Genomic DNA, 25,363 nt, shown 5'->3' with positions numbered 1-25,363 from the left:
TAAAACCATTTGTTTTATTTTATTAAGCGTCTTACAATTTTAAGTCACATCTGTTCTTTGTGTTTCACTTATATTAATATATTTTATATGTATATTTTGTTATTAATTAAATATACATATGCTGCCTCTGGCATAATTTATTATCAGTTATTTCATCTTAATTCATGTTTATACTTACACATGACTAATAATTATACTTAACTAAGATCGTTAAACTCAGTTGCCTGTTCATGCAACTTCCCATATGTTACCCATATGGTGCCCATAGAACATAGCCCATCTGGGCTGGCTCAAGTGGGTCCTACTTGGCTAACCCAGGTGGGTCCCAGATTGGATGCCCATTGTAAGCCCATCCCCACTTGGAACCCCCATAGCCCATGTGGGGCCCACATACTGGTGTTTACTGGGAAGGAGCAGACGGTCGAGTTTATTAAACTCCACCGAGACAGCGGTGACGCCAATCAGAAGGCTAGACCGTCCAATTTCTAGTGGTGTGCAGATCGATATTGAAATATCGATTCTTCCGATCCCAGTAATTTATGTTCTAGAATCGATTCTCACATTAAAATATAGATATTTTAGTACTTTGGGGTAAATTTGTAGTTTTTCATTAACAGGAACACAGTGGAAAGAAACTATATCATTTGGATTGTCTAAATTGGAAGAAACTACTTCCTCTTACGCCTTTCATAGTCATATGCGAAATACGGCTGTATAAATGTGTCACAACCCCTGGCCAGTGTTGCCAACTCCTCCGTAAGGAAAATCACTAAAAGTCTCTAGAAGTCACTAAACAACGTCATCGCCTAATTTGCATAATTGGTCATGCTAATATCATTGTAACCCATGTTGTAGGAGAGAAAAAAAGAAGAGAAATAAAGTGAGTAAAAAAACGTCCTAAATGCATTTAGAATTTATTTAGAATTACAAATGTATATATTTTTTTAGCGATTATTGTTTTTGTTTTTTTTATGTCACAATTCCAACCTTATTCCTTTATCTGCGCTTGGACCGGCAAAAGTGACCCAAAATAGGCACTCTGGTGGAGTTACTTTGTGTGTGTGTGTGTGTGTTTAAGTAGTTTTAAACCTTGTGATCCACAAAACAACATAACAGTAAAAGAAGAACTGATTGCGTTACAGTCAGTGCGGGAGCAGAGGCTTCACTCATACGCGATTCATTTGCAGTTTGGATGCATAGGTGGGAACATCTCCTGCCCTGATAGCAGCACCCGTGAGCGCTTTGGCATGGGCGAGGTGCCCACAGCAGCACCCGCTGCTTGTTGAGAAGAGCGATATGTGCTTTCACATCAAAAAGTTGTCATAAATAAGTCTTCAATAAAACCAGAAAAAGTCACCAGATTTGTCTCTAGTCATTTTTTAGAATAAAAGTTGCTAAGGGGCTCTGAAAACTCGCTAAATATAGTGACAAAGTCACTAAGTTGGCAACACTGCACCTGGCGTGCGCACTCACAACAATGGCTGAGCGTAAACAAAGTCATGTGCGGACATATTTTACCTCCACAAACAGCCAAGACGCGGTTGGCAATACATGTGGCAAGACAGTGAGGTGTCGTGGCAACACCACTAACCTCGTCAAACACCTCAGAGTAAATCATATCAAATCAAATCAAATCAAATCAAATCAAATCACTTTTTATTGTCACATCACATGTGCAGGCACACTGGCACAGCACATGCGAGTGAAATTCTTGTGTGCGAGCCCCACAAGCAACAGAGATGTGCAAACACAACAACACAAACGAGCAAAATACAAGAATACAAATACAATGAGCTTATGTTGAGGCAAACTGAAGAGGAGGAGAGGGACAGGTGCTGCTAGGGCGAGACAGACGTCTCTCACGGAGTCCTTTAGTGCTGCAGGCAGGCAACATGCTCAAATAGCACACAACTTCAGGTTTTTTATTTCTATATGATGAACTCTGCATCATTAAGCAATAAGAACAAGTAGTCTGATGTACTGTAATCATTGTGAAGCTATATTGTTATATTATTATTACAATTACATAATGCAATTCTGGATTTTACTTGGTATCGGATCGGAAAGGAAATCAGTGGTATCGCACATCACTACCAATTTCCCCAGCCGTTTACTTCCGGCCTACCCGACCATCTGAGGACCCAACCCACGTAGACCGCGAAGGCCGGGTCCTCAGGAGGATGCAGCCAGGGGCTGTGTCCCAATTCAGGGTCTGCAGCCTTAAAGGCCGCATTTTAAGGCCGATTACGTCACAGCGACGCGACGAAGGCTGTCCCAATTCAAAGGCTGCTCGAAATGCGGCCCTCAAATGCGTCCTTCATTTCCCTGAATTTTAAGGATGTGGCAGTGTGCACTTCATGGCCCAACATATCCCAGACTTCATAGTGCGGCAGTGGGTGTGGATAATTTTGCTCCAAAAAAAACAAAACGGTGGAAGCAGACCGGCCAAAGAGTAAGCTCTTAAAAGTAAGTACTGAATATTATGTAACTTATTTATGTGCAAATGTTTAATAATGAAGAACATTAAAATATTACTGTTGGCCACATGTCGGCAAAGTTATGTGACATTAGTGATGTTTGTACTTTCAGCGTTTACTTGGTTTTAAAGCCTTTACTTTAAAATATACGCCGTTCAATAGTCGACCTTAATCTTACAGAGGATTTTATGGATAATTATCAGACAGTCATATATCCACAAACACAACAAGCTGAAAGTCAGTGATGCTGCTTGGTTTGCAGTTCTGAATATGACGGCACAAGCAAGATTCACTGCACTGTTAATGTTAGCTATTGTCACAGTTTGCCGAGGCAAACTGCGTGGATTGTGAAGAGTGGACCCAGGTGCAGACATTCTAAAACTCAAAGTTAACTGATGATGAGCTGTTTATTAAGGCAGACAGAACAGTACAAAATAAAAGGGCAAAAACAATGTAAACTAAGCAATAACCTAAACTGGGTAAACTAGAAAGGAAGCACGAACTTTGAAAAACCCTGGCAAACAGAAAAACAAACAAAACTCTAAACATGGCAATGATGATGAGCATGCATATGCATATATATATATATGCATATGCATGCTCATCATATATATATATATATATATATATATATATATATATATATATATATATATATATATATATATATATATATATATATATATATATGCATATATATATATATATATGCATATATATATATATATGCATATATATATATATATATGCATATATGCATATATGCATATATATATATATATATATATATATATATATATATATATATATATATATATATATATATATATATATATATATATATATATATGCGTTCAGGTTTTTATATATATAATATATATAAAACCTGAACGCAGGACTTGGCATGGGAACAGCACAGACGATCCGACAAAGACTGAATGAGAAGGAACAGACTAAATACACACAAGAGGCTAATGAGAGAAGTGGGAACACATGGGGGAAACAGCTGACACACATGAACATAACGACGTCCCAGTGGAAGAGTAATACTAGACACGATGAACACAGGAACACAAGACCTCTTCAAAAATAAAACAGGAAACATAAAACGCAGACATGACAACCTGAACTTGACAACGTAAGACACAGACATGAAACACATGAAGTGCAAGGGAGACTTAACAGGGGTGGAAGACACAATGGGAATCTAATAACAAAGAACTAGAACAACCTAGGCATGATAAAAAATGAACTTAGAAAACCTGAAGGGCTTAAACATAAACTAAAAGTCAAAACGCTGGGTCAAAAGACCAAGGATCGTGACAGCTATGTTATATTGCTGCCTCTGCTCAGTGGTGTTGAGCCAAATGGACTTTAACGTGTGTTTGAACGAGCTGACGGTTCACTCGTTAAGCTAAAAAAAAAGATGCTTTAATCACAGGAGTCACACATGTGTCCACTGTACCATCTGGGAACTCTTCTTGTTTAGCACTTGTAATAACACAAACACTAAATCCTCCTTCTCTTGTGCTGTTTTGTAGCAGTGTATACACCTGAGACTGTCACCTGTCTGTCTGTCCTGCACTCTCTCTCTTTTTCTTTCTCTCTGATTGTGTAATAAAAGTATGAACATGTATTTATAAGTTACACTTGTGTTTGAATCCTGCAGCTTATCACACATTTGATTTCCATGTGTGACATCTGCAAGTGTCCAGAGTGAGGACAGACTGAGGGACCCACTGCTGCACATCATCTGTGAGGCTTTGCACCCCTGATGATCCACCAGGACAAACTCAGCAGTGTGTGAGGAAGAGGAGGAGCGAGCACCAGCTGACAGATGGAGAGACAGACTGTTCCTTGTTTGTGAAGGACTGCTAGAAAAGTTTAACATAACTAATTGTCTGTTCTGAATCAGTCTTATTTGGTAATGTTCAAATAATTATATCATTCCAGTGTTTTCAGTGTGGGAGAAAGTACTCAGGGCCTTCAAGTTACACACTATGAAAGGCAGAAACAAGTTTAATGTTCAAAAACCTAAAGTATGTATCAGCAGCAGAATGGACCTAAAAATAAATGTCCATGTTTGTTTCAGTTCTATGAAGCTTTGAGTATTTTGGTTTAGTAGCACTGCTGTGTTTGTTGCATCATATTGCTGTAATTGTTTATATGCTTTATATATTCTGAGCTAAGTTGATCTATAGTGTTACATCATATTTACAATGGCCAGGGCGATTGTGGCTCAAGAATTGGGAGTTCGTCTTGTGATCGGAAGGTTGCCGGTTCGAACCCCGGCTTGGACAGTCTCAGTCGTTGCGTCCTTAGGCAAGACACTTCACCCACTGCCTACTGGTGGGCCCAGTGGCGCCAGTGACCGGCAGCCTCGCCTCTGTCAGTGTGCCCCAGGGCGGCTCTGGCTACAATGTAGCTTGCCATCACCAGCGTGTGAAATTGTGTGTGAATGGGTGGATGACTGAATGTGTAAAGCACTTTGGGGTCCTTAGGGACTAGTAAAGTGCTATACAAATACAGGCCATTTACCATATTCTATAAGGATGTTATGTGTTTGTAGACTTTCTGCCCAGTTTGACCCATTTAGCAGATGTCAGCCTGTTTAAGGCTCTGATATCTATTCTGTATGACTTAAAGCAGTTATGACATGGTATGATCTTCTCACCCAATAAAGGAATATTTAATATATCAGTCAACTCTTCATTCTATCAGAAACAGTTATCACAGCTCATACATTTGCTTTTTCCACATATATGTAAGCATTGAGCAAAATTTTGTAATGCCAACTGTTGTGTCTGTGTTTCCACAAGCCCCGCTAATTCTAGAGACTTATTCATCATGAAGAAAACAAGACAGTCGCTCGATCAAACACCTGCGCAAGGGAGGCCTCATCTGTGTCCACCACGAAAATGACCTCAACCACGACCTCCCTTGCTGCCCTTTTTATTGAGACACAGTTTACACAAAACACGTCAGAACAAAGCCACGCCCACATGGTCCTAAGATGTGTGAACTTCTGTATTTAAGTAAGAGTGTGTGTGTGTGTGTGTGTGTGTGTGTGTGTGTGTGTGTGTGTGTGTGTGTGTGTGTGTGTGTGTGTGTGTGTGATCCTGTTGATCAAAGGGTCATATAACATAAAAGCACAAGAGGAACATCCTTGGTCATAAAGAGGGTAGTCTCCCCCACACCCTAGATGGTTCACCCTAGATAACACAGTGAAGCCATACAAAGGGGAGGAAGTTTGCCAACTTCAAACAAGGGTGTTCCTGTGATAAAAACACTACCGCCCCCCTCCCAGAATCTTAAGGATCTGGGGAGGGGAGGACAGAAAGAATTCTTTAAAACTATGTACAAATGGTAAACATAAAAATGACAAACATTTAATATTTCAACTTAACATTTCCCTCCTGTTATGTCATTTTTATGCTCCAAATTATTCCTATGTAATATATTCTCAGCCATGCACCTCTTGCTTAACATTTTCAGCACAGGCGTCATTTATACACAGGCTTGTGTCATGTCAGTAATTTCAGTCATGTCATATTGTTGCAAAAGTACATAATTAACAAATGTATTGGAAATCATCTTAGTTAGCATTGATCTTATACACGGTAAAATGCATCCTTTACATAAGCAAATCAGTATCAACGATACAAAAACAGGAATTAATATTTTCAAAAGAAGATGCCACCAAGGACCAGACATTAACCAAACTATCCAGCCTTGTGGCGGATCTACTCCTGTCGTGCAATTCATTATGTATTTCTTCAAGTAAACAACTGAATGTAAACAGTCGAACAAGAAGAATCATCATTCTCAAAAATCATATGTCACTACAATCCAACTGCATACAGACATAGGCATTTAAACACATCAGTTGACTTTATTGTTTGTCCATGTGGCTCTCAGCTAACTTCAAAGCTGCAGCCTGGTCAACATCCTTCTTTATGACTCCTATCAACCCCCCAAATCTCATTGTAGGCATCCTGTGGGGGTTAGAGTCAACTGGTGAATTATCTGCATTTACAACTCTTCTCCTGTCCTGTTGTCACCACAGAAAACGAATTGTAAAGGAAATTGGATCAAGGTGTTTTGATCTTCTTGGCTCAAAACCTCAAGTGTTCATGATGTAAATGTAGACAAAAGGCTTCTCTGTTTACATCCTTCTTGCAGAAGACAAAAGAATAGATGATGTTGCACAAATTCCATGATAAATCTCCAACTTGGACTAATCCATTGCCCTTCATACACATAGGCAATTGGCCTGTTTCCAGTTTGTTTAACTGTTCAATGTCCTGCAGCAAGTCAGATACTTTGAGTCAGACCAGCAGGTCTGTCGTACCAGAGCAGTTCACCTTCCCAGCTACTGGTGAATCAACCTTCCATTCAGGTTCAGAGCAGTTGAAAAGTTGGCAGTGTTCCTGGATGTGTTGCTAAAGCAACCAAACAAACTGTCTCGCTCTCAGTGATGCTATATGGCCACAGTCCAGAAGAATGTGTAGCCAGTGGCATCACAAGCATAACCATTGGTCTCGTTCTTTATGTGAGCGGTTGTGTTCTTAAACTGCCACCAGTAGTTGTTGAAAACCCATGCGGGTACTGGGTATGGTTTGCTCTGTCCCAGTGCGCTCCCTGTCATCCCACTCTGGGTCCACAGGCTCAAGAAGATGCACAGCACATTCCCAGCCATTCTGATGAGTACCTGTGGCTCAGTTGGTTTCTTCACCGGATTGAGACGAAGGGCCCTGGAGGCTTTCCCCCCCCCTTTGTACCCGGTCTTCCTGCCACTTACTCCGAGCTGGCCTGGATGTGTGTCACCTTCTTGCAGTGCGCTTGATGTATCCAAGTGTTTCTTCCAGCAATCTTCACTGCTGTGGTCGTTGTCAGCAGCACCCGATAGGAACCTTTCCATCGTGGACTGGACCAGCACTTCCTCTCCATGGCCTTATCAACATCCAATCTCCAGACTTCAGACTCTGTTCCTGCAGAGAAACAGAATCATCTGGCAGATCATTTGTTCTCAAGACTTTACTTTTAAACATTTCAAGCATCTAATCTGCTAATATGTTCTCTCTTCTGCTTTTCTATCATCACTACAGAAGACTAGAACTCTAAATGCTCTAACATATATAATCTCAAAGAGTCAGACCGTTCTCTGTTGGAGTAATCCTCATGTATATCTTAACTAATTCTATACAGTCTAACCATGTCCTGCCTGTCTTCCTAAGTCTTAACTTTACTGTCCCATTAGTTCTCTCTACCTGCATTTTTTAAAAAAGTATTTAATAATCCTAGAGTGAGTATAAACTACTGCTCATCTCCCTCCTGTTGAGACATGGTATAGCCCATGGCTCAAAATAGCAGCAGTCTTATACAAATTATTAGGCAATATCAAATCAAATCAAATCAAATCACTTTTATTGTCACATCACATGTGCAGGTACATTGGTACAGCACATGTGAGTGAAATTCTTGTGTGCGAGCTTCACAAGCAACAGAGTTGTGCAAAATACAATAATGTAAACAAGCAAAATACAAGAATGGCTACATCTGAAACTAATAAATATATGTACAATATATAATAGTATATGCGTTTCTGGATGTGTATACGAAATATTTTTCTACGTGTGTGTGTGTGTACACATATTTTACAAATTAAATAGAGTAAATATCGGTTTATCACACAGATAATAAACACCACCCTGCAAGCTCGCTCCTTCTGTAAATCACAACTGTTTTCCTGCAGTAGGTGAGTGGCCCTACATGTCTGCTGATGTTGTACTGCTAAAATGTTAACACCATGTTCTCCTAAACCTGCTTCTTTTGCTATCTGCAAAAACATTCCCTAACGCAATTGGATCTTCCCCTCACATGTGTGCTGCACATTTACATACAGCAATTCTACTGGGCAATAACACTGCCTCCCGCAGATTTTGCAAGAGTTTGGTGTGTTCTACAGGTTTCCCTGTAGAGGTTGTCACACCTCGTCTCACTCACTGCACTACAAAGAAATGTACAGTAGCAAATACACACTGGCTATCAGGGCATATTGTCTCTCTACAGCTTTACACGCTTCCGTTAAAGCTAGCATCTCTGCTGCTCAAGCAAATATGAAACATGTTAGTTGTCATGCATAGATACTCTCTCACTGTCTGCTACAGTAAAACCTGTTTTAGTCTGTCCCTCTGCTATTGTAAAACTCAAATCATGAACAAACCAAACCTTTCCCTCAACGAGTGGCACAGCTATTAAGTCATCCCTCAGCTTACACTTTTTGTCCACGTGTTCTCTACACTCATGAGAAGTGCCCTCCTCTTTCGTTGGCAAAAAGGGTTTGACAGATTCAGAATTGTGCACCACTTTATGGTAATATGTGTGATTGTGAGAGTAACAGTAACATTAAAGGCAAGTGTCTTGTAGGTGACAGAAATGTAAGTTTAGTCTGCAGTAGTAAACATCTACCTCGTGTGGAACTAACAATGTCAAAAGCTGAAATAAACTATTGAAACATTGTACAGCTTAAGCTGCTGCACATACTGATCTCACGCATGGAGGTAAAGCACAAGCAACTAGAGCTAATCTTTATGATAGTAAGTTACTGGCTTCACTTGTGGAAAAAAATGCTGTTAGTTATTTTACAGTCACCTGGCATTTGTGCTGTTCACAGAACCACAAGTCCATCGCTGGACCTCCTCTGCGCTGTCACTTTTTGGAGCTTGGCACGTAACCTCATGTTGCATTTTCCAACGCTGCTGAAGATTTAAGGCAGAGCACGTCGTACACCTTAGTTGTCTTCCTTAACGTCAACGTCGAAACTCTTTCATCTTATTTAAGATTTGCTGTGCAAAGTCTCCTCGTGACAATCCTTTGGATGCCCAGTAGCACAGCTCTCTGTGCTGAAGGTGATCTCTGATCCTCCTGAAGACTCTCTCCAGGCCTCAGCTTCCATCTTGTGGGCGATCCTCTCAGTCATTCCTTCTCGTCATGGCACCTCACGACATCTACAAATCAAAAAAACGACACTCCTCTCGCCATGTGTCAACTCCCCAATGAGACATGTACAAGAATGTTGCACAGTCTCCCTAAAACAATCTCCAGGGTTTGTCCCTTGGAGCAGCTTCACTCCAAGCTGTAACCCTGTGTAAAAACATTAGTCACCAATTAAATGTTTTGCTTGTTTAACTCGCAGCTCCACCCTGAGCCTGTATCCTAGAAGAAAAAGTCTTAAAGTTAAAACAACTTCATATTTGCAACCAACTGCAGCTCGTAAGTGTAATAAAGTATTCAGCGTCACAGAGACAAGTATCATTGCAGGTTTATTCTAAACTCATTAAACTCCTACTTTTTCCCATAATTTGTTCCAAATTATTTAACATCTCAACGTCATTCCACATTGTAATCAGTGACTTCCCTTAAGTTTGTTACTCACCATGAGCCCAATAGTGGTCAGATAATGAGCCCCATGTAACTATTTTGTAACCACTGCACATCTGTTCAATCGTCACTTGTCTGTCTGTGCTGAATCCTTTACAAGCACTCTTAAAGAAAAACAAACATTAGCCAAACACACGGTTCATCCTGGTTGTCAGGTGTCGGCCATCCAGATTCCAGAGGAGCTGTGAAAAGTCATAAAGTTAACACTCGCTGTGGAAAAATAACAATGGTCTCATCACACTGTATTAATTTCTCCCCTGTCACATTCACATTTTCTCCAACATTTTAACACAGTGTAATTTCATCATCAACATATAGCCTGTAACTACGGTTTCCTTCACACAAAATCTCAGTAATCCTGTGGTAGAAAAACATATTAAGTTGCGTCCTGCTGTAAATCACATGATCAAATCACATGATTAACCATCTGCTGTAAAAAGAAATGTAAATGTTAGCGCTGCGTAGGTGTATACACTCTTTCTCACAGTAATCTCTGGTAGCAACACAAGGTAGTGAATGGTACCTGGTAAATTCACAGACACAGAAAATTTTAAACTAAAAGGTTAAATTTTCAGAGTTCACATAGTCATGTGACCCAAGTTTCCTCCTGTGGTCTCCTTCTTCTCCTGCAACAGAGACACACACAGAGATACATCCACACCTTTGTCAGGTGGGGGTTAACTTCACACAATGGTGTTAAGTCAGTCAGTCTTGTCAGCTTCTCCATTTATTTTAAAATTCACACATATTCACTCAGTGATTCCTTCTTTTGCTGATTGTGGAAATTATCGTCGCATTCATTTCCACGCTCAGCAAAACGACGTCATTTCAAAAAGAAAAAGAATTTAGACTGGATTTCCTCGTTGAATTCTTTTGGACAGGAACTTGTTTCCTAATTGTCCCAAATAAGTGGCTTTCTCCTGAGCCCATTTTAATTTTGGAGAAGCTCACTTTTCAACAGTTTTCTCGACGACGCTTCGGTTCTAATCGTGCAGATCTGCTCAAACAAAGATCATCAAACAAAACTTTCAGTGCACCATGAAAGTAACAAAATAAAAGGAAAGAAAGAAAATAAAGGAAAGCAAAGGAAAGAAAGGCCTTGTTAAAGTCATGACACGTGTTCTTCATGCCAGGGGGATAAATTGTAACAACCCAATTGGCAGGCTCAACTTAATAACAAAAGACAAATAAACAGCCAGTTTAATCTCAAGCATTCATCCAAATCAGCCATACACACAACATACAGCATAACCCTGTTGTCTCAGCACATAATAAGTTTCTTCTCATGTAACTAAATGTGTGCCATGTTAAAACTTCTTCACACACCAGAAACTCACAATCAACTCACTCAGCTCACTCATTTAAAACCTCTCATCAGCATTCTGTTTTCTCCTCTATGATGCAACCATCTGTCCTCCTATAATATTCAGTCCACTAGTCTATGTATCACTTTCATCTTACTACTTGGACAAGATGACAAACAGAATCTCATGCTTAAGATGCTGTCTGGTCTTCATGAGTATCATTGTATGTGTTGTTACGTCCCCTGGCTAGTCTAGGGGGTTGAAGGGACGAACATAAATGTGGATAGAAAAGGAGGAGCCAAGATGGTAATTTTAAAAGGTTTATTTAACACTGGTGATGGGGTTCAGACCGAGGTGTAACGTCAGGGAGAGCCAAGGCCAACATAACAAACAAAACATCCCTGACGTAGAAACAAAAGAAACTTACCTAACTCCAAAGAAACAAAATATACAACCTATAACCATAACCTACCTAACAACACATAAACAGGAGAAAACAGGGTGTCAAAACAAAAGGCAGCTCTCCCCTACAAGCAGTCTGAACATGAAACAACAATGCTCACACAAAATACAAAGGCATGCAAGCCTTCACAAGTATGGCACCCAAAATGGCCAGAGGGCACAGAAGCACAGCTCCACAGGCCTTAAATAGTGCTCTGCTGATTACCAATTAGCCGGACTCTGCGCAACATCCAATCAGGACAGAGGAGGTGGAGCCTGGACAAAACAAAGGGTTAATAGGGAGAAGAGACATCCTCCTGGGGGATGTAACAGTGTATATGCATGTAAGGGTTAGTATGGTTAATGCATTTCCTGTATGTTTTTCTGTTCGTCTCTCATCACACTTTCATTATTCTCATCACTGCTTAAACAACACACATCTCTCTCTGTTTTTTTTTTTTTAACTGTACTTTCCTCCAAAACAGAAAATAGCATTACAGCTGTTTCAGACTGAGAAACACCAAACACTCTTCATGCTATCATTCACCAACACAACTATTTTATTTATTTTTGTCTACTGGGCAGGTGATCTGCAGAATCATGTCTGCCCCAGCTGGATACCTTTTCACACACACCGTGACGTCAGACACACTCACACTCACTTCTGCTTAAATCACAATTACACTTCATTCGTCAACGATCCACACATCACGTGCTGCCCAATAAAAACTTTGCAGTGTATTTCATCCTCTTTCAAGGCAGACTTACACAGTTTATTCTCCATTAGACAACAATCAGCCACACTCACGCAGACCACGTCGGGCCCGCACACACACACACAACATAGGCCTATTGCTTGTGTCTACACGCACAGCTAGCGCTCTCTGTTGAAAACTCTCTAACGCCCCATATGGCGGAGATTCCGGACTCTCTTCACGGCGGAGTCACCGAACCTAGGTTGTCTCTACGCCCCACACGACGGAGAAGCCTGCGTCTCTCTCACGCTGCTAGCGCGCTCCCGTACCTGCGTTCAACGCAGGGTCACGTAGCCGCTCTCTAAGGCCTTCTGTACTCACTGTTTGTTTACGTTCATGGGAAGAGTCTCTGGATCCCGTCAATCGTCATCCATCCCGAGGGGAGTTCAGGCGCAAACTTCCCGGCCTGGTGACAAGCCAAAAACACCAGGGCTTTACGTCAATCATCCCAGACGTTGCGGTGGCGTCCTCTCCCTCTCCTCGGTGGATGCAATGTGTTAGGTTCCGGTGTTGTGCCAAAAAGTGATTGTCTGCCAAAAAGTGATTTCCGGTATTTGCCAAAAATTGATTGCTTGTATTTAAACTGCTATAAGTAACTTGTTGGGCTATAATATATGAAACAGATGTCCAATGCATCCCTCATGGATTACATATAGTCATCTTGAGCCACAAACAACATCCGTGTAACAAGGTAGAAGCCACAATCAGTTTTTGGCAGTGACTTTTATATAACCTTTATTTTTGCAGTTAAAAACAATCTCATTAACATTAAAAATGTCTTTTGTAAGAGTAAGCTGGCCAAGAGGACAGCAGAAATGGCAGCAAATATTACAATAGTTCTGTAAAAATATTTTAAGTAGGGATAAAGGACCGGATTGGTTATAATGTAAGTACAATAACACAGAGTTGTGAAGATACTTGAAAAACTGATAATTTTTAAATTCTATATATAACCCCTTTGTAAACCCTGTTCACCGCAGTCTATTTACGAACATACGTAAAGATATTACACATAAAAAATACACGGAAACATTGGAAATCAGTTTTTGGCAGACAATCACTTTTTGGCACAACACCCGGCTCCGAAGGACCAAATAAATGTTGTGTCTGTGTTTCCACAAGCCCCGCTAATTCTAGAGACTTATTCATCATGAAGAAAACAAGACAGTCACTCGATCAAACACCTGCGCAAGGGAGGCCTGTGTCCACCACGAATTTTTATTGAGACACAGTTTACAAAGATGTGTGAACTTCTGTATTTAAGTAAGTGTGTGTGTGTGTGTGTGTGTGTGTGTGTGTGTGTGTGTGTGTGTGTGTGTGTGTGTGTGTGTGGAGGAACATCCTTGGTCATAAAGAGGGTAGTCTCCCCCACACCCTAGATGGTTCACCCTAGATAACACAGTGAAGCCATACAAAGGGGAGGAAGTTTGCCAACTTCAAACAAGGGTGTTCCTGTGATAAAAACACTACCGCCCCCCTCCCAGAATCTTAAGGATCTGGGGAGGGGAGGACAGAAAGAATTCTTTAAAACTATGTACAAATGGTAAACATAAAAATGACAAACATTTAATATTTCAACTTAACACCAACATATTAAAAACAATATTTGTCTCTTATATATAATACACCTATATATACACTGTCAAAGATACTTGTCTTTGAGTGAAGATTTAAGGTGACAGCAAATATAAATAACTCCAACTTGAATCTTTACTGAAGCTCAGTAAAGATTCAAGTTGACACAGAGTTCAAACTCACTGCTGTAATAACTAATAATGATTAATATAATAACTATAATATTGGCCATATTATATTTGCATTACCAAAGTGAGATGACTTTAGTCTCATGAATAACATTAGCTAATTGTTATTTACCAACTAATCTTAAAATGACTGTTCAGTACAGAAATGAAGCCCAAAAATCATGTTTTTACAGTCCTGTGGTCTCAGCTTCAGATACTTATCAAATCATACAAAGCTCATGTAGAAACAAATGAACAAAAATATGTTCTCCTTCATTTCTGTCAAACAAAGCTGTATGAAACGTTTCCAGCTGTTAGTATCATGGTTGCTAGGCAACCTGGGCAGCGCGACGAAGGCTAGACCGTCCCATTTCACAAGCCTCGCACTTCCGGCCTTAGCGGTCTTTGAGTACGTGGTCCTTGAGGACAGTTAAGGCTGCGTACTGCAGACCCTGAATTGCGATATAGCCAATGTCGATCTGAGAAAGCAAGACCGAGACAGCAAGACCAAGAGAAGACCAAGACCAAAGTCCGTCGAGACCAAGAAAAGGCCAAGACCACGTAAAAATGGTCTCGACCGGTCTCCAGACATTCAACTCTAATATTTACTACCTCATGACATCACTTTAGGCGGTATGGATCACATCTGGCACGAAGGAAGGGAGTCTGCACAGGCAGATGATGAAGAAGCATCTGGAAACAAAGTGAAAGTGTTTCATGTGTGCGTGTGTGTGTGTGTGTGTGTGTGTGGGGGGGGGGGGGTGGGGGGAGTGACTGAAAGGCTGCTAAACGTTTCCTGGGTGTGGCAAACATCTGGAGCTTCTGATTGGCTTAAACCTTTTAAACCGGAAGTCAGGAGAAGACCGTCTAACTTGCAACCCCGGTCCGAGTTTTCCGGACTGTCAACAGAGGTGAGCCGTGTGTGTGTGCGTGTGTGCGTGTGTGTGTAGGTGTGTGCATGTGTGTGTGTGTAGGAGTGTGCATGTGTGTGTGTGTGTGAGAGAGAGAGAGAGAGAGAGAGAGCTGTGCTGCTGCTGTTCCGCTTACAGGCAGATGTTCACTTCTGGTTTGCCAGCTGGTCAGGGTCAAGCGGTAGGGTGACTCAGCGGGGTCGAGCCTTCCCCACAGGAACACACGGAGACTGCGCAGTGCAGATGTTTAACCCCTGTAGCTGCATGCCCTCAGGTTAATAGAGTGGCGCGTTTACGCACGTGACACAGCAGCGGTCGCTTCAGTCAGTTATGGGCCGCTCACATACCACGCGCAGCACTGGCACGTCTGTTTTTTGTAACCGGTAACTGTTACCCGCGTCGCACATGCATGGAAAACTCAGACATGTGCGCTGTGACGTACCATCACATGATACGAGAAACGAGTGTGTGTGTGACTGTCTGTGTGTGTGTCTCTGTGTGAGACTGGATGCTTATCTGCTCACCTGCAGCAGGTGTCTGATGTCACAGTTCATGAAGCCTTGGCTGCACAGAGCATCAGAGGTTTTGAATCCGTGTGAATACAGAATGATTTACAGTGTGAGTCGATCGGCTGTTTTTGAGTGTGTGAGCTGTACGTGTCGTCTTTATGGCTGTGTTGGTGTAAATTAATTTATCATAAACTGCTCGTTTGCATAACGACAGGTTCTTTCTGCAGCTTTGTTGTTCTCAGTCGATCCATCCATCTTCTTCCGTTTATCTGGGGTTGCGTCACGGGGCAGCAGCCTAAGCAGAGGAGCCCAGACCTCCCTCTTCCCGGCTACCTCCTCTAGCTTGTCCGGGGAAACATCAAGGGGTTCCTAGGACAGCCAAGAGATATAATCTCTGTAGCATGTCCTGGGTCTGCCCCGGGGGGCTCCAGGTGGGACATGCCAGGAACACCTCACCCAGGAGGCGCCCAGAAGGAATCCTAGTCAGATGCCTGAACCACATCAACTGGCTCCTTTCGATGTGGAGGAGCAGCGGCTCTACTCTGAGCCCTTCCTGGATGGATAAACATTTCACCCTATCTCTAAGGGAGAAGCCAGCCACCCTTTGGAGAAAGCTGATTTTCCCTGCTTGTATCTGCGATTTCGTTCTTTTGGTCAACATCTGTAGCTGTGACCCTAGGTGAGGGTAGGGCAGGTAGATCATTGACCTGCGGCCTAGAGTGTTCTGGTGTCACGTGCACTTATGGACGCCCTTATGTTCGAACATGGTGTTTGTTATGGACAAACTGTCATTTGCACAGAAGTCCAGTAACAGAACAACACTTGGGTTCAGATCTGGCAGATCTCCTCCCAGCCACTCCCCTCCTCTCACTGTTGTTACCTACATGAGCTTTGAAGTCTCCCAGTAAAACAACAGAATCCCCAGGTGGACCCACCCTCAAGCATCCCACCCAGGGACTCCAAGAAGGCTGGGTACTCTCAACTGTCGTTCGGTGCATATGATTCATGATTTTTCCTCTTAAACACAAGGGGGCACTGCTGGAAACTGGCATGTTCTGTGAACAGTGTGTTTGTAAAATCACAACATTTAATTGATCCAGGGAGGGGAAATTACTTTCGCAGAATTCAAATATAAATATGAAGGAGAGAAAACACAAAGTCTTTATCTGAAAACAAATAAAAATAAGCTGAAGTTTGCTAAATTACAGTGGGATGCAAAAGTTTGGGCAACCTTGTCATTATTTTCCTGTATAAATTGTTGGTTGTTACAATAAAAAATGTCAGTTAAATATATCATATAGGAGACACACATAGTGATATTTGAGAAGTGAAATGATGTTTATTGGATTTACAGAAAGTGTGCAATAATTGTTTAAACAAAATCAGGCAGGTGCATAAATTTGGGCACCACTAAAAAAGAAATGAAATCAATATTTAGTAGATCCGCCTTTTGCAGAAATTACAGCCTCTTGTAGGTTCCAATGAGAGTCTGGATTGTGGTTGAAGGTATTTTGGACCATTCCTCTTTACAAAACATCTCTAGTTCATTCAGTTTTGATGGCTTCCGAGCATGGACAGCTGTCTTTAACTCACACCACAGATTTTCAATAATATTCAGGTCTGGGGACTGATATGGCCATTCCAGAACGTTGTACTTGTTCCTCTGCATGAATGCCTTAGTGGATTTTGAGCAGTGTTTTGGGTCGTTGTCTTATTGAATGATCCAGCCCCGGCGCAGCTTCAGCTTTGTTACTGATTCCAGGACATTGGTATCCAGAATCTGCTGATACTGAGTGGAATCCATGTGTCCCTCAACTTTGACAAGATTCCCACTCCCTGCACTGGCCACACAGCCCCACAGCATGATGGAACCATCACCATATTTTACTGTAGCTAGCAGGTGTTTTTCTTGGAATGCTGTGTTCTTTTTCCTCCATGCATAACGCCCCTTGTTATGCCCAAATAACTCAGTTTTAGTTTCATCAGTCCACAGCACCTTATTCCAGAATGAAGCTGGCTTGTCCAAATGTGCCTTAGCGGCTCTGTTTGTGCTGTGGGCGGAGAAAAGGCTTCCTCTACATCACTCTCATATACAGCATCTCCTTGTGTAAAGTGCGCCGGATGGTTGAACGATGCACAGTGACTCCATCTTCTGCAAGATGATGTTTTAGGTCTTTGGTGTTGGTCTGATGGTTGACTCTGACTGTTCTCACCATTCGTCACTTCTGTCTATCTGAGATTTTTGTTCGTCTGCCACTTCGAGCCTTAACTTGAACTGAGCCTGTGGTCTTCCATTTTCTCAATATGTTCCTAACTGTGGAAACAGACAGCTTAAATCTCTGAGACAGCTTTCTGTATCCTTCCCCTAAACCATGATGGTGAACAATCTTTGTCTTCAAGTCATTTGAGAGTTGTCTTGAGACCCCCATGTTGCTACACTTCAGAGAAAATTAAAAGAGGCAGGAAAGTTACAATTGACCCCCTTAAATACTCTTTCTCATTATTGGATTCACCTGTGTATGTAGGTCAGGGGTCACTGAGCTTACCAAGCCAATTTGAGTTCCAATAATTAGTTCTAAAGGTTTTGGAATCAATAAAATGACAACAGTGCCCAAATCTTTGCACCTGCCTGATTTTGTTTAAACAATTATTGCACACTTTCTGTAAATCCAATAAACTTCATTTTACTTCTCAAATATCACTGTGTGTGTCTCCTATATGATATATCTAACTGACATTTTTTATTGTAACAACCAACGATTTATACAGGAAAATAATGACTATTAACAAGGTTGCCCAAACTTTTGCATCCCACTGTAAATGGTCCTAAGTTAAAGAGTACGATGTAGAATAAAACCAAGCTCTTACAACTGAGGAGCCCAGGTGAAATGGGAAGGAATTATAAAGACTGATGTCACGGGTAGGAGGAATTTGTGTTGTGTTGTGTGCACAGTTATGCTGGTCTGAAACCCCATGAGCTCTCTGACAGTCACAGGTGAGCTCTGATGTTTCCACAGGTCAGACATGGAGATGCGGGTGAAGCACCAGCTGCTGGAGGTGCTACAGGATTTGAGAGATGAGGAGCTGAATTCATTCCAGTGCTATCTCCAGGATCCGGAGTTACTGGGAGATTTCCCGGCCATCAGGAAGATGGGCCTGGAGACTTTGAGCAGGACGGAAACGGTGGATCTGATAGTCCAGAAATATGCTTTGAATGATGCTGTGACAGTGACCAATCTGATCACAAAGAAGCTCAAGATGAATAAAGGTAAGTCAGTGGAGGAGAAGAAGGTGCATGTGGACATAAGAGCCTCAGATTTATTCTGCTGAAAGGATTTAAACACACTTCACTTTCTTCCACTGTGGAGAAGGGAAGAACAGGGGAAGAGAAGGATACCTAGTGAGGTGTGAGGACCATTAGCTTCTGCTTTTTATTCTACTGCTCAAATACTTTAAAGTATGGAACAACTGGAGATACTGTGATGGTGACATGGTGGTGATGAGGAGGTCCACAAAATAAAATAAAATGTGTGTGTGTGAAGAAAGAGTAAACTGCATAAAGGGACTTTTCTGTGTTCCACGGTGCACTGGGTTTACTTGTCTTACGTTGTGTTTTTGTGTTGGACAAGCTGCAGCTTCCTGTCAGGCCTGATCTGGAGTGAGCAGGGTGGATGGATCCTGGATTTTATGATCTTTGCGTTGTATGATAACCCCTTCTGTCTTTAGAGTGTTGTTAGAGTGTTGTTTTTTCCTGTTTTGCTTTTTAAAAAAAGTCTTGATTTTCACAAATTAAATGTTATGTTGGGTTATAATTTTAAATGTCAAGACTAAATTGGTGAAGGACACAAAGTGATTGTTTTGAAAAAAAAAACTGTTGGGATAAAGCTGAGTTACCCAGGTTATTTCAGAGTCTGTTCTTAGGTTCCTTGTTTTTCGGTTCTTAGTTCTTAGTTTCTAGTTTCCAGTTTCCATGTTTTCTTATTTATAATGAACATAGCATGTTCACAGCCAAAATAAAGCTGCCTCTTGGAGTGTATCCTGTTGCATTTTGAGTCCTGCGTTTGGGATAAATCATGCCTGCCACATAGCGTTACGTGACAAAAGGTAAATCTGGTGTGTACCTGAGGGTGAATAATTCACAGACTGGGGGGAACAGTATTTGATGTTTCCAAGATAAAGTTGGGGGGCATACTTCTACTCATCTTATCAGAGGTAGACTTGTTCCAGTGTGTTTTGTAGCTTAGGGCTATTTGTGCAAAGAATGATTACTATGTTGTGAATTTCTGGTTTGAATTTCTTTGATTGTATTATCTTTTTATTGCCAGTGTGAGTGGGACAAAAATAAACAAGTAATTACAAGTATTTGTAAAAAGATGAAGAACATACACAATTTCATCTAGAGGTCAATTCACAATGCACTTTCATGTCAAATCAGTTCAGTTTTATAGAACAGTTTAGTAAAAGTTATTTCAAGGTGCTTTACATTATAAGGCAAAGAGCAACAGTATTAAAGAGACCATTCCAATGAGCAGCACTTGGTGACAGTGGAAAGGAAATACTCCCTTTGAACTAGGAGATACCTCTAACAGAACCAGAATCAGGGAGGGGCATCCTTCTGCTTCTGCCAACTTTGGTAGGTGATAGCAAAGAGAAGATAGAAAATGCAATCATAGTGAGATAAAGACAAAACAGGAACTACTAGACAAAATGTAATCACTTGCTTCAGCTGCTAATGTTAGGTCCATAAGAATTTGGACACCATTACTGTGGACTTTAAATCAAATCAATCTGTGACAGGCTTCCAGCTCTGATTCAAGGTTTTCCAAGGTTCCCCCATTTTTCAGAGGTTCAAAACCAACTGGAAATGTCTGACAAACTGATTCAAGGTCAGCTAAGGTCTGTTCCATTCCAGATTATACAGAAAAGATCTAGGGTTGATTCCAAGTGAAAGGGAGAAATCAGGCACAACTAGGATCAGGAAGAAAGCTACCACAGCATGTTTGAAAAAGACTTTGTATAAAGATCTGTTTGCCAAAACAATGTCGGACTCTGTAGTTTTCTCTGGTCGGTCCCCAATAAGACCAGGAGTGACATGTTTAGCCGCATGTTCTCCTTAAATTGCTGGCTGTCTGAGTGGTGTTCAAGAAACGATGTGGGCTTCATGGATAATTGGCAAACCTTCTGGAGGAAACCTGGTCTTGTTAGGAGAGACGGCATCCATCCCACTTTGGATGGAGCAGCTCTCATTTCTAGAAATATGGACAAATGTATTAAATCCCCCCAAAATATGACTATCCAGAGTTGGGACCAGGAAGCAGAGTTGCAGTCTGACACGCCTCTCTGCAGCTTCTCTCCTCCTGCTACCCCCCCCCCCCCCCCCCAAAACCCATCTCCATTGAGACTGTGTCAGCTCCCAAACAGACAAAAAACAAACTAAAAACCAGCAACAAACAACTTAAACATAAAAAATCACAAAGAAGGAACAACACAGTATCCACATCTTAACCAAAGAGTAAAACAGTGAAATGTGGATTATTAAATATTAGGTCTCTCTCCTCCAAGTCTCTGTTAGTACATGACTTAATAATTGATCAACAAATCGATTTACTCCTGCCTTACAGAAACCTGGTTGCAGCAGGATGATTATGTTAATTTAAATGAATCAACACCCCCGAGTCATTCTAACTACCAGAAATCTCGAAGCACAGGCCGAGGGGGCGGTGTGGCAGCAATTTTTCACACCAGCCTATTAATTAATGAAAGACCAAGACAGACTTTTAATTCATTTGAAAGCCTGACGCTTAGCCTTGTCCACCCCTGCTGGAAAAATCAGAAACCAGTTTTACTTGTTATCATCTATCGTCCACCTGGGCCTTACACAGAGTTTCTCTCTGATTTCTCAGACTTTTTATCTAATTTAGTGCTCAGCTCAGATAAAATAATTATTGTGGGTGATTTTAACATTCATGTAGATGCTAAAAATAACAGCCTCAACATGGCATTTAATCTGTTATTAGACTCAATTGGCTTCTCTCAAAATGTAAAAGAACCCACCCACCACTTTAATCACAGTCTAGATCTTGTTTTAACATATGGCATAGAAACTGAACATTTAACAGTGTTTCCTGAAAACCCTCTCCTGTCTGATCATTTCCTGATAACATTTACATTTACAATAATTGATTACACAGCGGTGGGGAGCAGACTTTATCACAGTAGATGTCTTTCTGAAAGCGCTGTAACTAAGTTTAAGAATATAATCCACCCACTGTTATCATCTTCAATGCTCATAGAGCAAAGCAGCTATCTGACCACTACCCCATCAGAGGTCGATTATCTTGTTAATAATTTTACCTCCTCACTACGTACGACTCTGGATACTGTAGCTCCTGTGAAAACTAAGGCCTCAAATCAGAAGTACCTGACTCCGTGGTATAATTCTCAAACATGTAGCCTAAAGCAGATGACTCGTAAGCTGGAGAGGAAATGGTGTTTCACAAATTTAGAGGATCATCATTTAGCCTGGAGAAATAGTTTATTGCTTTATAAGAAAGCCCTCCACAAAGCCAGAACATCTTACTATTCATCACTGATTGAAGAAAATAAGAACAACCTTAGGTTTCTCTTCAGCACTGTAGCCAGGCTGACAAAAAGTCAGAGCTCTATCGAACCAACCAGCCCTTTAACATTAACTAGTAATGACTTCATGAACTTCTTCACAAATAAAATTTTAGCCATTAGAGAAAACATTACCAATAATCCTCCCACATTAATATTATCTACAGCTACTTTTAGTACCATTGATGTTAAGTTAGACTCTTTTTCTCCAATTGATCTTTCTGAGTTAACTTCAATAATTACTTCCTCCAAACCATCAACGTGTCTTTTAGACCCCATTCCTACAAAACTGCTCAAAGAAGTCCTGCCATTAATTAATGCGCCAATCTTAAATATGATCAACCTATCTCTAATAATCGGCTATGTACCACAGGCCTTCAAGGTGGCTGTAGTTAAACCTTTACTCAAAAAGCCATCTGTAGACCCAGCAGTCTTAGCTAATTATAGGCCAATCTCCAACCTTCCTTTCATATCAAAAATCCTTGAAAGAGTAGTTGTCAAACAGCTAACAGATCATCTGCAGAGGAATGGCTTATTTGAAGGGTTTCAGTCAGGTTTCAGAGCTCATCACAGCACAGAAACAGCTTTAGTGAAGGTTACAAATGATCTTCTTATGGCCTCTGACAGTGGACTCATCTCTGTGCTTGTCCTGCTAGACCTCAGTGCAGCGTTCGATACTGTCGACCATAATATCCTATTAGAGTGATTAGAACATGCTGTAGGTATTACAGGTACTGTGCTGCAGTGGTTTGTATCATATCTATCTAATAGACTCCAATTTGTACACTGTACAGCCTTGTTAGTTCCCAGAACTCAAAAAAATTAAGGAAACTCGTTGCCTCAAAAAAACTAAGTAAAGCTTACTTAAGATGACTATTAGGACAACTTATACATTGCAAGTCTGCAGTATTAAGAATAACTTGATATTTCTGACTGTACAATACTAATTGTTTACCTACTGACAAACATTTCAAGTTCAACTAAATGAAAAAACAATTTGTGGTAACCTGAATATGATTAAAAATAATTAACAACACTTTTTGTAATGATGTTAAAATGAGCCCAACTTTTATTTTCAAACACAAGAAAGTATAACAGCCAACATACTGGACACTGTTCTCCTGAACAACAAACAATTATATTGTCATCACTGTTATAATCTTACAATGAAACAAAGTCTCAGATGCAATTATTGAAAATAAGTTTAGACCTACCACAAGTTTGTTTTGTACTTACATTACTTATATAATCAAAATAAAATATTTGTTGTTCTGTCACAAGTGCAGTCTCTAATTTAAACAACACATTTGTTTTGCATTCCAACACAGGAGCTGCAATGTTGTAATATTTTAAGGATGGCTTGTTTCCAGTCCAGGCATTACTGCCTGAATGACTATCATGGATCGAGGTGATCCAAATGTAGGTGCAGAAGAAAGTCTTTAACTTCCCTTAAGTATAGTGGCAGTGGATGTGGGTTGGAGATGCAATGAGCTTGAACCTGCAGGCGACCATCTTCACTGACCACACCATCAGTGACGGAGGACTCATCTCTCCTGTTGTCCTGCAAGCAAACAATCATATTTTTTGGAACATGAACTTAATTGCTTTTGGGGCGATTGTGGCTCAAGAGTTGGGAGTTCGCCTTGTAATTGGAAGGTTGCCGGTTCGAGCCCCGGCTTGGACAGTCTCGGTTGTTGTGTCCTTGGGCAAGACACTTCACCCGTTGCCTACTGGTGGTGGTCAGAGGGCCCGGTGGCGCCAGTGTCCGGCAGCCTCGCCTCTGTCAGTGTGCCCCAGGGTGGCTGTGGCTACAATGTAGCTGCCATCACCAGTGTGTGTGAATGGGTGGATGACTGGATATGTAAAGCGCTTTGGGGTCCTTAGGGACTAGTAAAGCGCTATATAAATACAGGCCATTTGCTTTCTTAAAACATTTTTTTCTGCATTTGGTATAAAACAGACTCCAATTTGGACAATCTCAGGCTGCCTCCCCACCGGAGAGGTGACATTCAATGTCCCAATTGTCAGTCTGGATAGCCATGACTACCACCCAACACACAATAATGTCATGAAAGCATAATTTTAAAAAGGGCTATGCAAGCATGGCCAATAACTTTCATTCTAATGATGTGCAAAATGATTTGGGCACAAAACAAACACTAACACTAACTAGCTAGCAAGATTATAAACCTGGTGCTAAAGTAAGAGAAGCCACAAAATCAGTTTGAATAAGAGTAAACATTTACTCACCAAGTCAGTGTATCAGGTAAAGATCCACAGCAATGACAATAATAATATCTTGAGCTGACGCTTTTCCAGGTTTAATCAACATATTCCATAACAAATACTGCCACCATGAACATGCAGACTGATCCGCGAGGGAGGAGGACGGTAGTGACATGGCATTTTCAAAACACATCTTTCATCCTTCCGCCCTGAGAAGCAAAACTTCCATCTTACTTAGTTTTTCTAAGTTAAGACAACTCAAATAAATTGAGTTTATAGTGTTTTTGCATAAAAAGTACTGGTAACTTATTTAAATCTAGTTCTAATAACAAATTGATAAAAACTGAGTTCAGCCTATTTAATATTTTTAATTAAACACAATATTATATTTTACAGTGTACATGTAAATGGAGAGTCCTCTTCACCCACTAAGGTCAATTATGGTGTTCCACAGGGTTTGGTGCTAGGACCAATTCTGTTTACATTATACATGCTTACCTTAGGCAGTATCACTGGAAGACATAGCATACATTTTCACTACTATGCAGATGACACCCAGCTCTATCTATCCATGAAGCCAGATAACACACACCAATTAGTTAAACTGCAGGAATGTCTTAAAGACATTAAGACCTTGATGGCCGCCAACTTTCTTGTTAATTCAGATAAAACTGAGGTTATTGTACTTGGCCCTGAAAATCTTAGAAATATGGTATCTAACCAGATTCTTACTCTGGATGCCATTACTTTGGCCTCCAGTAACGCTGTGAGGAACCTTGGAGTCATTTTTGATCAGGATATGTTCTTCAACGCACATATTAAACAAATATGTAAGACTGCTTTCTTCCATTTGCGCAACATCTCTAAAGTTAGAAATATCCTGTCTCAGAGTGATGCTGAAAAACTAGTTCATGCATTTATTACTTCCAGGCTGGAC

The 25,363-nt window shown here is 40.9% G+C and overlaps 1 protein-coding gene and 1 long non-coding RNA gene across 2 annotated transcripts in view; one reads left to right on the top strand and one right to left on the bottom strand.

The window, feature by feature from the left end:
- Nucleotides 1-5,535: 5,535 nt before the first annotated feature.
- Nucleotides 5,536-13,026, bottom strand: LOC146652884 (uncharacterized). The gene is made up of 2 exons (XR_014907522.1): nt 9,916-13,026; nt 5,536-9,623 (listed from the first exon to the last, which is right to left on the bottom strand). It is a non-coding gene; the product is annotated as an uncharacterized LOC146652884 (long non-coding RNA).
- Nucleotides 13,027-14,942: 1,916 nt separating this feature from the next.
- LOC146652882 (uncharacterized) overlaps nt 14,943-25,363 on the top strand; it is a 30,016-nt gene continuing 19,595 nt past the window's right edge. The window contains exons 1-2 of the mRNA XM_085381417.1: nt 14,943-15,073; nt 18,600-18,850. Coding sequence (XP_085237543.1) covers nt 18,607-18,850 — 244 coding nt within the window. The 5' untranslated portion in view covers nt 14,943-15,073; nt 18,600-18,606. The remainder of the gene's footprint in view (nt 15,074-18,599; nt 18,851-25,363) is intronic.

The sequence above is a fragment of the Rhamphochromis longiceps genome, linkage group LG15, assembly GCF_057381845.1.
Source record: "Rhamphochromis longiceps isolate RC_006_pf linkage group LG15, R_longiceps_female_GT1.1, whole genome shotgun sequence".
Classification (NCBI taxonomy): Eukaryota; Metazoa; Chordata; class Actinopteri; order Cichliformes; family Cichlidae; genus Rhamphochromis; species Rhamphochromis longiceps.
Note: the sequence above shows the minus strand (reverse complement) of the source record. Positions and strands in the feature narration are given on the sequence as shown.